Source organism: Rhinopithecus bieti, unplaced genomic scaffold, assembly GCF_001698545.2.
Source record: "Rhinopithecus bieti isolate Rb0 unplaced genomic scaffold, ASM169854v2 scaffold_8226, whole genome shotgun sequence".
Classification (NCBI taxonomy): Eukaryota; Metazoa; Chordata; class Mammalia; order Primates; family Cercopithecidae; genus Rhinopithecus; species Rhinopithecus bieti.
Genome location: NW_016805992.1, coordinates 1744608 through 1760792, shown reverse-complemented (window position 1 = coordinate 1760792; position 16185 = coordinate 1744608). Strand labels below are relative to the sequence as shown.

Genomic DNA, 16185 nt, shown 5'->3' with positions numbered 1-16185 from the left:
GGGATTGCACTGGGTTGCATCGGCATCCCTATCTCAGGTCACAACAGCTTCGCAAAAGCCCACCTGTTGCTTTGCACGTGGGTTAAGGTTGACAACAGTGTGGACAGTTCCTTTGAGGTGGGTCTGTGATGAACCAGGGAACGAGTATCACCTAGGCCGTTCCTGGTGACTGTCCACCAAGCTTCCTGCCGACCTCAGTGAACGCCCTCCTCCTCCAGAGTCCCTCTTCTCACCTGGGAATGGCCTCTTCTCATCTGGGGACGGTTCACAATTGCCTGATTGCTCCAAGTCACCCGTGGAGAAATGGAGAGAGAATGCCATCTTGTGGCCACATCGCCAGGACTAAAAACTTATCAAGTGCCAGGTACCCTTCTAAAGTGTTATAGGCAATACCTCATTTCATCCTCACAACCTATCCTCTTTTTAGATGGGGAAACTGAGGCAGAGAAGCTAAGGAGCTTGCCAAGATGGGCTAGTGACACAGCCTTTCAACCAACAGGCTGCACCTGGAAGCTCAGGGCATAGCTGCCATCACAGCCTGTGAGGGCTCCCCAAGGGCCCGCTGGGTGTCCCCAGGGCACAAGGCAGGGGTCCAATCAGTACCCAGCCTGGGGCCACGTATGGGCACCGTTGGGTCACAGAGGGCTCATCATGTGAATGGAGGTATCAGAACCCGCCCAATGGGAAGGCATTAAGCACTCCTTAGCTTTTTCACTGCAATATGCTTTACGTAACGAAAGATGTAGTTCTGCATAGACTGGCAACAAGGCTCCCATCTACTTGAACAGGGAAAGAAGTGGTGTGTATACGACCCCTTTGGTATATGGTTTTCTGGGAATACAGTATACTCCCCAGACAGCTATTTTGTTTTGTTTTTTTCATATCTGTTTAACTTTATTCCTATATTCTTGCCATTCAAAATTAGTAAGTTACTTTTTAACTTAAAAAATAACTAAACCAATTACAACTTTTTTGTAAATTATAAACTTGGGAGTCTTTCTTGTCATCTTCATTAATTATATACAATGTTATCACTACTGAATTTTAAATATTAACATAATAAAATATCCTACATTTAGTCTATCCTTCATTGTTATTCATGTTTATAGTGGAACATCTGTTTGGCTGACATTTTAAAGTGCCTACACTAAAATAGGCTAACAGATGTTATTTAACACTTCGTATAACTAAAAGGACTAAGTCTAAAAATTTCAGACAGCTATTTTGTAACACTGTCATCCGTGTAGCTCCCCGCCGGGTGAGTAGATTTGGGGTCTGAGGAATATGAGCAGAAAGCTGCTGCACATCATAGGATTCCACTTAATAGGATGGCTGACGTACTGCTTAAGGACCAAGGGTCTTTTCCTTTTCTGCCGCGTCCAACTGCCTTGACCTTGGTCCAGCTTCCCGCGTAATTTCAAGAGGCTGCGGCGCCTCCAGGCTCACCTGCAGGTGACATCTGGGAGCAGGAAACCCTACACAAGATTTCACCTGTACCTTCCTCTACCATTTCCCCCTCTCCCAAGTAGTCCTAACCCCAAGTGTAAACAGAGGTAAAGAGGTAAACAAGTAGTAGGACTTTAGAATCTTTTCTTCTCTTTTGTATTTTTAGTAGTGATGAGGTTTCGCCATGTTAAACAGGCAGGTCTTGAACTCCTGACCTCAAGTGATCCACCTGCCTCAGCCTCCCAAAGTGCTGGGATTACAGGCATGAGCCACCGCACCTGGCCAGAACCCATTTTTAATTCTTTAATTTGCTTTTTTTTTTTTTGGAGATACCATGTCCTACCCAGACCTTTGGATTCAGCATGTGTGCCCAGGTGGGGAGTCCAGAAATCTGTAATTTAAACCTCCCTCCAGAAGAAAAAGCCCCACCAGCTTCCAGGTTCAGGGAGTTGTCTCCAAGGCACACCTGCTAGGTCATCCCTGGTGAGCCATGACTCACCATGCCCTGGAGCCCATGGGTGCCAACTTCCTCCTGCCAAGCCAAACACCCTGGCCCAGAGGAACGCACTGACTGTGCTGACTTCCCCAAAGCCCAAGGGACTGAGAGTGGGTGGCAGGCAGCCCAAGAGTAGGGGCTGAATCCTCTGACAGCCCCATCTGTCCTCAGCCGCAGGGCTGGCCCCAAGAAGCCCAGTGCCACTAGCCACCCGCCCAGTTAACAATCGGCAAAGGAGCAAAAGCAACATTCCCCTCTGAGGAATGTGCCAAAGGTTCCCTACTGCTGAAGCATGGAAAATCTCAGTACCTGGGCCCCACCCCAGAGTCCCATCTAGTTTTTCTGGGGTACAGCATGCCCAGTGGCTGATTCTAACATGCAGGAAGATGGAGAAACACAAAACAAAGAGTAAAGAGGAGAAAGGGGGAAGCAGAGGCTGGAGGCCAGTACAGAACCCAGGAGAGAGCCCTTGGACTCTGAGAAGGGAATCTTACCCAGTCATGCCAAGACAAGCACATTTAAACGCTAACAACTGAGTCCTCACTTCGCACCAGGCGTGGTGCTAGGCATCTTCCACACCACAGTCTTGAGGCAGGGCCCCAGAAAACAGGCCGCCAGTGGGACTGTCACCTACACCCTACTCACCCCAAAATCCTTCTCTTAACCACCAGCCTAGTTCTCGACAGACCTAAGGCCCAGGAAGGGGGAAAATTGGCAGTTCCTCGTGAAACCCTAGAAAACTCCAAGCTACTTCTTATGAACTCATTCAAGAAATGTCTATACCTACCCTGTGCTGCATGCTGAGGTCCAGAGAACTCAGGTTTTCAAGCTGGCTGTGAAATCAACACAGTTGGTCACATACAGCATCCTGTTCAGTGAAACAGCAAGAAGCTATAAAGTGAAGAGAATTCGACACAGAAAGCCAAGAACTGCTCAGACTTGTTTCACCAGTTGTGCGTGTGTTCATTCACCAAAGGTGTGGATGGGTAAAAGATCTTGACAGGAAAGGTATTTCTTACCACAGATCATAGTCCAGCCTGTCTGAGAAACACTGAGGATGGGCAAGAGGTGAGCCTTCCTGTGCCCAGTGCAATTGTGTACACACAGTTCTATACAACATTCATGTTAACCTAGAAGGCCCCAAACAGCAAATTAGAACTTCTTGGTAGTTACAAATTTCTACATACACCTTGAATCAACATGGCCATGGTGATCTTGAGACTTACCATGGGGAGAAGAAATTGGGAGTGATTTAAGCTCCTGCCCACTACACTCAAGGACCGTGTAACAGGTGATCCCCTTTTCCCCAAGGAACTTCAGCCCTGGCACTGCCACTCCTGAGGAAGAGGTATGAATGGTCTGAGAATCCTTCCCTAAAGCTCTAAGTTATAGTGGCACATACCTTGGTGGGTTTATAGACGGCATTCAGATTATATGAGTCCACAAGCAAATAGTACTCAGTGTTAAGCCCACTAGACCCACAGGGGCCAAAAGCAGCCCAATGGTAGCTGGCTGCCCCAGGTACCCCCGCAAACCCTTCTTCCAGGGTCAGGCTGCAAAACAGCCAGCTGAGCCGTCCTTGTTGCTGAAGCTGGAGAAAACGCCAGGCCTCCTGAAGCTCCCAAATGCAATTCCACCAAGTGATGCGAGCCCTAAACACTTCCAGCAGCAACTCAGAGAACACGCCCGCCAGGCCTAAAAAACAAGCAAATGCTATAGCCCTCCCCAACGGCGGCAGTGCACAGCAACCACACCAGAACCCCATACTCCCTCTACTTGGGCTAAAGAGGAACAGCTACCCTGCTTGAGGGTTAAGTACTAGTAAAGCGAGGCAGCCTGTACTTGCTGACCTGTGGCATCTCCTAGGGCATTCAACTTCAGTTTGAAAAATTAAAATCTCTCACATGTGGACAAGCCCTTTCCCTAAAACTCACCACTTAGTTTGTTACCTATTGAGGATGCAGTGAGCTATGATAGTGCCACTGTACTCCAGCCTAGGCAACAGAGTAAAACTCTGTCTCAAAGAAAAAAAGGGCAGGCTAATTTTTCTTTTTTTCTTTTGAGACGGCGTCTTGCTCTGTTGCCAGACTGGAGTGCAGTGGTGCAATCTTTGCTCACTGCAATCTCTCCGCCTCCCGAGTAGCCGGGACTACAGGTGCGTGCCACCACGCCCAGCTAATTTTTGTATTTTTAATAGAGACGGCGTTTCACCATGTTGGCCAGGATGGTCTCGATCTCTTGACCTTGTGATCTGCCCACCTCAACCTCCCAGTGCTGGGATTACAGGCGTGAGCCACCACGCCTAGACAAAAAGGGCTAATTTTTCAATGGCATGTTGAGATAAGCTACCAGCCACATTCCAGAGTTCTCCAGGGCTCTGCTGATGGGAGAATTATAAATGGAGATGTAAATGTATCCAACTTCAAGGAACACAAGTCACTAACATTCACATTTTAAAATTTATTTTTCTATTTTTTCTATTTATTTCACAGATGATAAAACTGAGCCGCGAGAGGCAAACTTACCTAGGTTCCCAGACCTGCTGGTAGAGTCAGCATTCAAACCCACATGATTATCAAACAAAAAGTCTTCCTTCATATGATCAGGTAAAAAGCAGATTAAAACTGAAAGTCACTTCTGCCGAAGGAAGTGTAAATACCCAACACTGTCTACGGTGTAAGGGAACAGGCACTCTTAACTTTCTGATCGAAGTATTAACTGGTACCTTGCAGAACGTACTCTGGCAAGACCCATCAATATTTTATAGATGAATTCCTTTGACCCAGATAGTTCATCCGCAGAAATTTGTTATAGAGAAACTTACAAAATAGGCCGGGCACACTGTCTCATGTCTGTAATCCCAGCACTTGGGGAGGGCAAGGCAGGCAGATCACTTAAGGTCAGGAATTCAAGACTAGCCTGGCCAACATGGTGAAATCCTGTCTCTACTAAAAATTAAAAATAAAAAATAAAACTAGCTGGCCGTGGTGGCACATACCTACAGTTCCAGGCAGGAGAATCGCTTGAACCCGGGAGGCAGAGGATGCAGTGAGCTGGGATCACGCCACTGCACTCCAGCAACAGAGACTCCGTCTCAAAAATCAAGAAAAAGAAAAAAATTCACTGCTGCGTTACTAATTATAAAAAAACTGGAACCTGTATCAAGGCTCATCTATACAAGGGAATACTATTCTGTCATAAGATTTCACCATATTTGAAACCCCGTATCTAACAAAAATACAAAAATTAGCCAGGTGCGATGGCAGATGCCTGCCAGCTACTTGGGAGGCTGAGGCATGAAAATTGCTTGAACCCAGGAGGCAGAGGTTGCGGTGAGCCAAGATCGTGCCACTGCACTCCAGCCTGGGTGACAGAGTGAAACTCCGTCTCAAAAAAAAAACAGATATCACCATATTAATTTTAATGTATAAAAGACTTGTATATACTATAAGCTGCTGTGTGGCTCAATTTTGCTGTTTAAAATCATTTTGTAAGCACTAAATAAAAGAAAATGAGGGGCCACCGAAAACTTAACTTGCCACAACACAGGCAACTGTCTAATGAACTTCACAAGGAGCCTGCAGGTCCCATTATAGGAAGTAAAACCCTGGATCTCATCCCATCAAACCCAACAGTACAACACATGGTCTGACAGCCAGCCTGGGTGCTCAGGCGTGCTCTTCTCTTAAATGCTGCCCCCACTAAAACATCACACACCTCAAATATTCCAAAGGGAGGCTAGAAGCTGCCCTTATGGGGTAAGGTCATCTGAACTATCAAAGCTGACAACTTTCAAGAAGGGGTAGCAGGTACCATAAACACAACTTTAAACAAGGGGTTCCTCTGGAAGAACTTTTCTAGTCACTTCATTCCAAAAGTCCAGAATGTATCTCTGAAGATTCCCATCCTCACCAAAACTAAATACTTCAGTTATCAATCTAAGGAATGAAATGCCAGGTTATAACATACTATATGAAGTAAAATGCAATGAAATTAATCTGCTAACATAGTCACCACTAGAGGTAGTAGCTAGGCCAAAAACTTAATCATTCTGTTCATAATTTTCTAAAATTATGGCCCCATTTCAAAATCATCTCTTGGTGTCCTTGCACTGGCCTCTGAGGCTGACTAACCCTCTGGGTTGGATGTTGGCCATCCCTCTCACTATAAAGGAAGTTAGCCAGTCTTCACTGTTGAATGGAAATCTTCAGGCCCAAAGCCACAATTATTCGAGTTTAATGAGTTCCAGTAGCCCTTAGAAAAAAACATTTAGAAAGCTAATTCTTTTTCAGAAGCCTAAACTTCATCTGATTGCATCAAAAAGTTATTCAGATGTGATGACCAAAGCAAAACTGCAGACAAGCCCCATGGTTTTGTTGTTTTTATTCATTTTATGATTAAGGTATGTATCACTACTCCAGTTGGGTAAACCACATTGAAGAATCTGACTGCAGGTCTTTAGATTCAGCCAAATGCTTTCCATTAATTTTGTTGTATAAAATATTAAACATTATAGTATTTCAGCCATGCTCAGAACGCTGCAGTGTAAGGATGAACTTCAACCTGCTCATGCCAAGTTAGGGCAACATGAGCACAACTAAGGAGCTATGATGTCTAAAAGAATCAGAGAATCTGGCTTAAGATGAAGACAGGTTCTGTTCAAACTAAACTGTTTCGTTTTTAAATCCACCCTTAACTGTTCAAGAAACTGAAAGAGTCACCTTGTTTTTAAAGTACCACACAGGTATGCAATCTTCCGTGATTTGTTTTGCATCTAAACTAGCACAGGGAAACATTTCAAAAATCTAGCTGTCCGAAGTAAGTTTTCCTAAGAGAAATCATTACGCGTCTACTGGTGAGCTTCATGTTTATTCCGTGCGTGGGGGAACAGGAGAGAGCAATGGGACAGAGAAGGGAAAAGTTGCAACTGGGTGACAAATGCATCAGGTGCATTTGAAAGTAAATGCAATGGAAAAAAGTAACAAATGCTAAAGTTTTGTAAAAGTTTAATGAAGCCAATAAGGCATATAAATTGTGTTCTGGCAGACATTAAGACCTGCTTTCTTTTACCAAAGAAAAATGGCACATGTTTTATCAAAATTTGACAATTCAGAGTAAAGGGTACTGAGATTAAGCTTCAGAGCACCAACTTAAACAAAACAACCAAAAAATTGTTATCCAACTTTGAAAGAGGAACGAGAACCAAGGCATAAAGGGGAATTAAATATGTGTTCCTCCATCTCAAAATCCTTCTAGGAATAGGAGCTCTGGCCACTTGTGAGCAACACATTGCACCCCCAAACCCCAATTCCAGAATCTAAATTTACAACGATAGAAAAACAAAGGTAACTCCAAATGCATGTCTTGTATATTCCAAAGGGAAGCTTGAAAGTATTCATAATACATAGGCTTGTCTGTTTCAGGTAAAATGACAGATGCTGTAATTCTTCCTGCTATTATAGTCAACAAAAAATGATCCACTTTTGCAAAAATTTAGAAATATCTCACTTTCATTCCTAGTTTTAGTATGGAATTCACTTTTTTAAATAAGGGCTACATCTATAATGAATACAAGAACTTCAATTCACACATTTCTAACATTCCATTCACATCCCACCCAGTCAATGAATGAGTATTTATGGTTAACTTAGCAAAGTTTCTTCACAGAAAGATATTATTAAATGGCTGAAGAAATTGCAAACTTTAACAAAGTGCTGTGAGTAATTACCGGAAAAACCCTTACACTGATTTGCAATGGTCTTTTAAGGATAAAAATAGAAGTAACTGATACTGGACTACAAGTTTGCAAGGAAACATTTTTCACTGTCCTACTTGATATATAATATAATAATATGATAGAATAAATTACAGTACCTGGCAGGCTGACATCAGTTCTTCACCTAAAAAAACACTATCATTCAGTTCAGGATATTAAAAATGAAGATGAAACATGCTCTAAAACATTGTAGCTACAAGAGGTCTTATATTTACTCAAAAGAGGAATCTATTGAGAACTTTTATTTAGGTCTACCTAACAGCTAGAGAATCTCCATGCGATTCCATCTTTTCCAGAATGAGATTCCAAACTGAACTTTTTAGGAGAGGGATTGGACGAACAAGGAGAGTTGGGTTTTGCTATTTTAAGTTGCAATCACATTATTAGTAGATAAAAGAGAGCTTTATCATCTTCCACCCACTCCAATGGAAACTGCACTAAGCAGGGCCTCCATGAAAAATGTAAAATGATAGACTAGAAAACCTACCCCACCATCCATCTCCCTCTCCCTCTAATACTGAACCAAAAAGGAAGCCCATTCTCAAAGTTCATGACCTCTCTACTTTAGGTCACCTCGAATGCAGTCTACATGTTTACATTTACCATAAGGAAAGTACCCCGCATGGGAAGTAGTGTTTGTCTTAAAACTGAATACTTTAGGCCTACAGGGTTAATCTGGGGGCAGTTTAATATTAATATTGCTACTTTAGAGCACTAACACACACAAAGTGAATCCAATAAAGCTCTGTGCATTGATTCAATATTAAGTATTAATTGCATGACCATCATAGCACCTCTTTACATCACACAATCACCAGAATTAGAAACTGCTTTGAAAATTAAAAACAGGGCACAGTCCAATAATTAGAATTGCACACTGTTACTATATAGAAACCAGGTGCACGGTACAGTGCAGCTGCAAAAATGGAAGCCAAATCATGTTTTAGACAATTTTAGGAACCTGGCAATACTGTTGAAGCAAAATACTCAACCCAGCAGGAAATGGACCCCCCCCCCCAAAAAAAAAGCATTCTATAACCAAATAAACATCTGATATTTCCTTTCCCTTTGAGAATAAATACAGTTAAGGTCACTTTTAGCCTTGGAACGGATATATGTTTGCCTATGATGATCTTGCTAACGACTACACAGTATCTGATGTCCTCTGCTAGGATTATAGTTTTAAGAAAGCCATAATTACAAGAGGCATCTACTATAAATACCTAGAACTTCCTTTTATGGCAACCACTATAGAATTCACTTGTCTTAAACAGTGAACAAGGGAAGATGGCCTCATGTTTCCTTTGCAATTATAGTATATGTTGAGGATCAAGTGGCTTTCAAGCAGCATGGTGGGTGTGAAAATGTTTGCAGTTTAGATCATTCTGTTGCGTTTATGGGTTGGTGAGTCTGTAATGACATCGCCACACTGGGCTGAGGTACGCTTTCTAGTTCCACCATTGTCCAAGTGGAGTGCCATTTCTTCTGATATGAAAGTGTTCAAATCGACATCATGGAGTCCATTTCTCCTTCGACTAGCATTCGATCCACTGCTTACATGTGTAGGAGAGCCTGGGGTACTCGAACGCACGCTTATACTAGCCATTGCACCACTAAGACCTAGGAAGAAGAAAAAAGGTTTTAGAGTTGCTCAATTTTTTAACCCTTTTGAAAGCAGCCCACTTACTTTCCATGTTGTCACAATGTCAAAGCATGTCTGCCTATTTTCTTTATAAGGGATTACTGGCAAGCAATTAAGTTTTATTCTGGAAAAACATATCATGTGGTCTTGACATGTATCTTATTGGTAATACTACCAATATCTACAATATTGGTAACTACCAATTACTGTAAGTTACTATGTGTCAACCACCATGCTAGGTGTACAAATATCTCATGAAATTCTCCCATCTATGAGGTAGGTACTGCACACAATTTACAGATAAGGACAGGAGCATTTGCTTTAAAGACAAGACATTTTTGGTTACCCAAAGTTACCATTCCAACAGACCCCTCTAATGAGTGTGTATGTGTGTGAAGCATTCAGGAGAGCCAGAAATTACTTCCAGGCCCGGGTGGGCTTGTTCCAACATCCCCTCTAGATAAGGTGATCACATAATTTATCATCCAAAACAGTATTACTGTTGAGCCCGAAAAGAGTAACTGTTAAAATTTCTACTGGGACACCAGGTACAAAGTCAGTCTGCCCTGGACAAATCGGGTTATGTGATCACCTAAGGTCTGGAATGTATTTGGTAGATAACCTTCAGGACAGCCTCAATCATGATCCTCTCTAATCCTTCAGAGAAGGAGGGAGGGGAAAGGTTGTGAAGAATCCTGCTGCTTTGTTTTCAACATTAAGAGTTACTGAATCCAGGGCTGGGCGTGGTGGCTCACACCTGTAATCCCAACACTTTGGGAGGCCGAGGCGGGCAGATCGCTTGAGGTCAGGAGTTCATGACCAGCCTGACCAACATGGTGAAACCCCGTCTCTACTAATACAAAAATTAGCCGGGTGTGGTGGCAGGCGCCTGTAATCCCAGCTACTCTGGAAGTTGAGGAAGAGAATCGCTTGAACCAAGTTGAGGGAGAATTGCAATGAAGCGAGACTGCACTCCAGCCTGGGTGACAAGAGCAAAACTTCACCTCAAAAGCAAGTTACTTTACTGAATCCAGAATATACCCAGCACTCATAGATACTCATTCCTTTCCTTAAACTCTTACACAGTAAAGGAGCCAAACTTACATTCCACTCCTAAATGTTCAGGATAAACCTGTGAAAGTACAAGTCAGGCCAGGAAACATGAATCACAGTTGCATTTTTAAAAACCTACCGTCATTGGCAGTGATCTGCCTTAGGAGTTTCCCCTTCCACTATTCTCGCCTCACCTAAGGATCTGTTATTGCTTGACTAAATTTATAACACAATTTAGTATAATCAATTTTCAAATAATAGGACTTATATCCTAGATTTTCAAGTAAGCTTAGAAGTTTCATTTGACAGGGGCCCATTCTTTCTAATCATGAATTCCATAAATTCATTGTTTAAATTTGAACTTTAAGTTGAAAAAAGAGTCCCTGCCTCCTATCACATCAAATCATTCCCCTTGACGCTTTTCTCCACCAAATATTCTGTGAATGTTCTCAAAACCATGGCCTCCCACTATCATCGCACATGCTGACAATGTCCTCCGGGCCACACCTCCCTTCTGAGGTGCTCAACTCCGAACTCTAGGTGCCACCCCCATTCCATTCTGCACTAATCCAACCAATCCCCTGGCTGCTCTCCCTGCAGAAGACGCATCCTCCCTTCCCGCTGGTGGTCAGAGAAAATCAAACTGTCCCTCTTTAGCCGCTCAACCTTTCCAAGGCTAGAACCTATTAAAAAATAAAAGCATTAACGTGAGAGTACTTCCTGCATCAGGTACTATGTCAATTACTTCCTATGATACCTATAATATCTCCATTCTGCAGATGAAAATCCAAGTTTAAAAGTAATTCATCCAAGGTCAACAGGTAGTAAACAAGAGCTGGGACTCCCACTCAAATGTAATCTATATTCCTATTCAGTTATTCTGATCCTCTTCCAAGCCTAGAGTATTTTAGCAAAAAAAAGGTGGCTGCAGGTTGGTCCTAGGGTCAGCCTGCCTCTTAGGCCTCATCTCTTTGAACAGTTTCTCTCCCTTCCCTTCCTGCCCTCTTCACTTCACCCTTAGACCAAATCCCCACTACCAACCATCATGCAATTTGCAGCTCTCTGAAATAGTGAGGCCTGCAACTATCTCTTTCAACATTTGCAAATGTCTGTCACTCCCTGAGTGAGCCCATCTGTTCCCCAGCACCCTCTTCTGAGGCTCCTTTCCTGGTTCTCCTACGGGCTCCTCTTTCCTCCTCCTTGAAATTGCAACTCTCCGCTCCCTCCTCAGTCGCAGGAGGAGGTTCCCTTCTGTTCCTGAAAGGCTGGTGCCACCCTGGGTGATATCCTCAACCCCTACCTTACCCACACGTTTCCCAAAACTGGACTAATGAGCTCAAGGGCCTTCCCAGATTTCTAACTGTCTACTGGACATCTCAAACTCAACACCATCAAAAAGGAACTTCACTTCCTCTTCCGCAACCGGCACAAGCTCATTTTTAAAAAAATAAACCACAAAAAACATCTTGAGCTATTTTTCTATAGTATGGTGCAACCAACCACCTCTTCCTATAGAAAATATCTTTTCATCTCCATCTAATGACCTTAACACAGTGCCTGGCACATAACATTCATTGAATTCTGAAAAAGAATGTATCTCAAAGTCCTACCCCTTCATGTTGAAATCCACTGAAATCCAAGGCTCAGCTGTTGGTATTTATTCACCTCTCCAACACCAGGAAATAAATTCAGGTGGTTCTCTTCACTTAAATCACTGCCATCAAGTTTAAAACTCAATTATCCCCATTGTTGGCTTTTTTTAAAGTTCTACAGCAAGACTAAACTTGAGGGGAGAGCCATGCCTTCTTATATCCTAGTGTCTCAGCCTGTAACGTATTACAAGGTGCCCATGTTCTTCAAAGATAACCTTTCATACTTGTTTCATAATCCAAAAGGTACAATGGCAAAATATTGGGAACATTCAGCAATAAACTGGGCTATTTCAATAATTAAAATCAAGATCCCCTTTGTCATTTCAAATGACAAAAAGAATTCAACAAACCCCACCCCAATGTCGTTGTTAACATAGGAGTCCCATGGCAGCATGTTTCATACCTAACAACAAATATGGAAGGCTTAAAACACTGTATCCCTGGAAGTGGACTAGGGATTTCAAGCACATGTTCCTTATTGTTTCAATTGCCATTTTCATGAAAAGAAGAGGTGTTAAACATCAATTTTGTCAATCTGAAAATTCCGGCAGTTTCTGGGAAATGAACTTTTTCTACTGGGTGTATGACCTGGGTGTTTAGCTTCATAACTGTAATGTGCAATATGATCTATGACTGACTCTCACAGCAGTGAAAATATTTTCAAAGTCTGCCTACCTAATCTTCCCCAACAAGACTTTTCACAAGGGTCAAAAATAATTAAGATTAACAACCAAAAAAGGTGCATTTTGACAGCCCAAATTTTATTTTACAAACCAATGACAGCTACTAGAAGATGCTTTAGGAAACCTTAGCTAAGCCACATAATCAGACCTATACAAGTACAGAAAAATCTAAACATGCTTCAGAACTAAAACAAAACAAAACAAAACAAAAAACCAAGTTGTACGTCCTGAGGGCATACAACTTAATTTCTACCAAAAACATACTTTTTCAAAAGGGCTACGGGAGTAGCAATTGACAAAAGCAGAACAAGTAGCATGATTAGACAGAGAAGTCTTAATTGCTTAACACAAGATAAACTCAGCAGTTTTAAAGTTTCTGTATCCATTTTAAATGATTAGTCCAGGGGTGGAAAAGATGAGGATGGTTTCATCACACTTTGAAAAGGAAAACTCCCACTGGAGCTAAAACAAATTTACAGTCCAGGTTATAAGAATCCAAGTTACATGGTAAATTATTAACTATTATTTTCACACCAAGTTCATGCTTAGGCAGTAAGAAAATCCTGTTTGCAGCATTAATTACATGTAATTCAGTTTCCAGGCACATAGTTAGAGGTCACATACAGGCAGAGAAAGAACAAATGCCAGTCCAGTCATCTCACTGCCTCAGTCCAGCAGCCAGTGGCCCAGGACTTTATCTACACTGTCTATCTGCTTTCCAGCCACTTAAGCCACATGAGGGAAGGTAAGGCAGCTAGCCCTGGGAGGTGAGAAGACACTGTTGATCCACCAGCGCAGGTGCAGGGCCCTCTGCAGATCTGTTCCACCAGTGTTATCTCCCATAGAAAATGGGATTTGAAATCACAACTTAAACAAAGTGGGTAATATCCTGACCGGGGCCCTAAGAAACTGGCATTCTTGCATTGGCAATGAATTGCACTATTCAGATGCACAGCACTCCTTTTGCACAAAGTTGTGTTCTGAGGTGCCAGGACATCCAAGCACTTGCAGTGTCAATGTCGTGTTTAAGATGTACCAGGAGAGTTCAAACATTTAAAAAGGAATTCTACTAGGAAGATTTCGGTAATTTGAAGTAGATACCACTCCCCACCCCAATCTGTAAATTATAATACTGAATTTTTATTGAAATAAAGCACACTAAATCAAACCAATTACAAAGATACATGTGTCACACCAAAAAAACATTTTCAGTTATGCTGACAGCCCCAAATGCTTTCCATTTTTCAAAGACAGTTTTTAATGTCATGGGAAAATTGCTCACGACGTTAAAATGAAAAAAGCAAGATACAGTATCATATATGCAGTATGATCTCAACTATGAAATAATTTTAATATTTATACATTGAAAAAAAGACTAAAAGAAAATGCACCAAACATTCAACTGCAGTTAATCTCTATAAAGTGGGATAACAAGATACTCATTTTTTACTTCTTGAAACTTTCAAATTTTCCAAGAAATTAATCATAAAATTAGTGAGAAAATTAAACTTGAATATCAAAATTGCTTAAACAAGCACTAGGCTGAGTAACCTGGCTTTGAGGCATGCTACATGGCCCTTTCCATTGCAATGAAAAAAATGTTCAACAGTGTTACTGCGGGTTCAACACAATTTTGCACTACTGATGTTGGAAGCTTTATGTCCTACCTCCACAAACTTCAGCAGCTAACATCTAATCTTAATACACAGAAAATGCCAACTTTTTATGGAAAAATTTTAATGGTATCTTAATTGCCTTAATTGTTCCTTTCAGGGGCTGGTTTGAACAAAGGGGCATAATTTACAAATTCCAGACTTCACAGAAAATTCAATTAAAGAAGATTCTTTGAAATAATTCATTTTAAGTAATTAAGAGATTGCTTTGGTGCATTAATCTCTTACATCTAATTTCCAAATGTTTTTTAGACACATTTTACTTTTAAACAGCTATCAACATTTCTGTTATTTCAAGAAGATGCAGACTGCAACATTCAACAAGCATTCCTTAAGAATCAACTATGTTCCACACACTGCTGGGAGGAGTGTGGGTTTCCAGAAAGAAGGAAGGATTCTGAAAAGTGAATGGTATAATCCAACAGGTTGGTTCTAATTAATTCTCTGCAACCGAAAACTGCAAGATGTTTCTTTCGTACTATACCATCAGGTTGTTTTGTTTTGTTTTTTGAGACTCAGTTTTGCTCTTGTTGCCCAGGCTGGAGTGCAATGGCACGATCTCGGCTCACTGCAACCTCTGCCTCCCAGGTTCAGGCAATTCTCCTGCCTCAGCCTGCTGAACAGCTGGGATTACAGGCATGTGCCACCACGCCTGGCTACTTTTTGTATTTTTAGTAGAGACGGGGTTTCTCCATGTTGGTCAGGCTGGTCTTGAACTCCTGACCTCAGGTGATCCACCCACTTCGGACTCCCAAAGTGCTGGGATTACAGGCGTGAGCCACTGCGCCCGGCCATACCATCCATCAGTTTTAAAATACTTAACCAAAACATTGGTGCTGCTGTCAAGACATACTTCTAAATATTTAGCTATAGTGATGGAAGAGGTAGAAGAGTGACACGAAAAGGGCGAGACACAGCCAAACACAATTAAATTTATTCTTAAAATGATCAATTGTCTAAGAAATTTTATCAGGAGTGATTTGTCCTCGAAAAAAATGTGGTAACTTCCTTATCACTCTGGCATGTGTAGAGCCAAAGAATGTTTTGACAAACAAAGGGTACAAAATCTGCACTTGGAGGAAAAGAAAATCTTATTGGTTTAGGCTGCCTAAAATGACCTTTCCTTTTCTAGGGAAACGGTAGCAGTTTTATACTTTGGATGTGACAAATTAGTTATCTGCCTTACATTCTTCTTTGTAAAACATCCTATCCAGCCTTATACCCCTAAACCTGATTTCGAATGATTTTTTCATAGAGCCCTACACTTAGTTTCTCCAAATCCAAGAATATTATCAAGCAACTTAATGATTTAAGAGAATAAGAAGTTCCATGCAGTCCACAGAAAGACTCTGTTGGGAAAAAAAAAGGTGGGGGGGGAGGAACCCAGAAATGCAGCCTATTAATTCTCAAGGACATGACACTGTGCCTCAATCTGATTCCCTGGGTTTAGATACTTCACACTGTCTACTATAATCTATTAGGCCAGAAACTCCTTGAGGAGATTATTAGCATTTTTGTTTCTTTAATCACCTGCCCCTACTCTTGGCCTCTAATAAACAGAGTGCTTGGTATTCACTGTGTTCAGTAAATAAAGGACAATAGTAAAGGTTGCAGAATAACAATAAGAACTCCTAATACCAAATCCACAAAGAAAGCAGAGTTTTCAAACCAAAAAGGCCTCGGCAATCAACACTGAGGAGCTGCTGCTGTCTTGTAACTCACAAAGCATGCTTAAAAAAAAAAACAATTTACGGCCGGGCGCNG

General features: G+C 41.8%; 1 protein-coding gene across 1 annotated transcript in view; it reads right to left on the bottom strand.

The window, feature by feature from the left end:
- Positions 1–6318: 6318 nt before the first annotated feature.
- Positions 6319–16185, bottom strand: part of HAPSTR1 (HUWE1 associated protein modifying stress responses) — a 31226-nt gene continuing 21359 nt past the window's right edge. Inside the window, exon 6 of the mRNA XM_017874409.1 lies at positions 6319–9338. Within this exon, the coding sequence (XP_017729898.1) occupies positions 9094–9338 (245 nt within the window). The 3' untranslated portion in view covers positions 6319–9093. The remainder of the gene's footprint in view (positions 9339–16185) is intronic.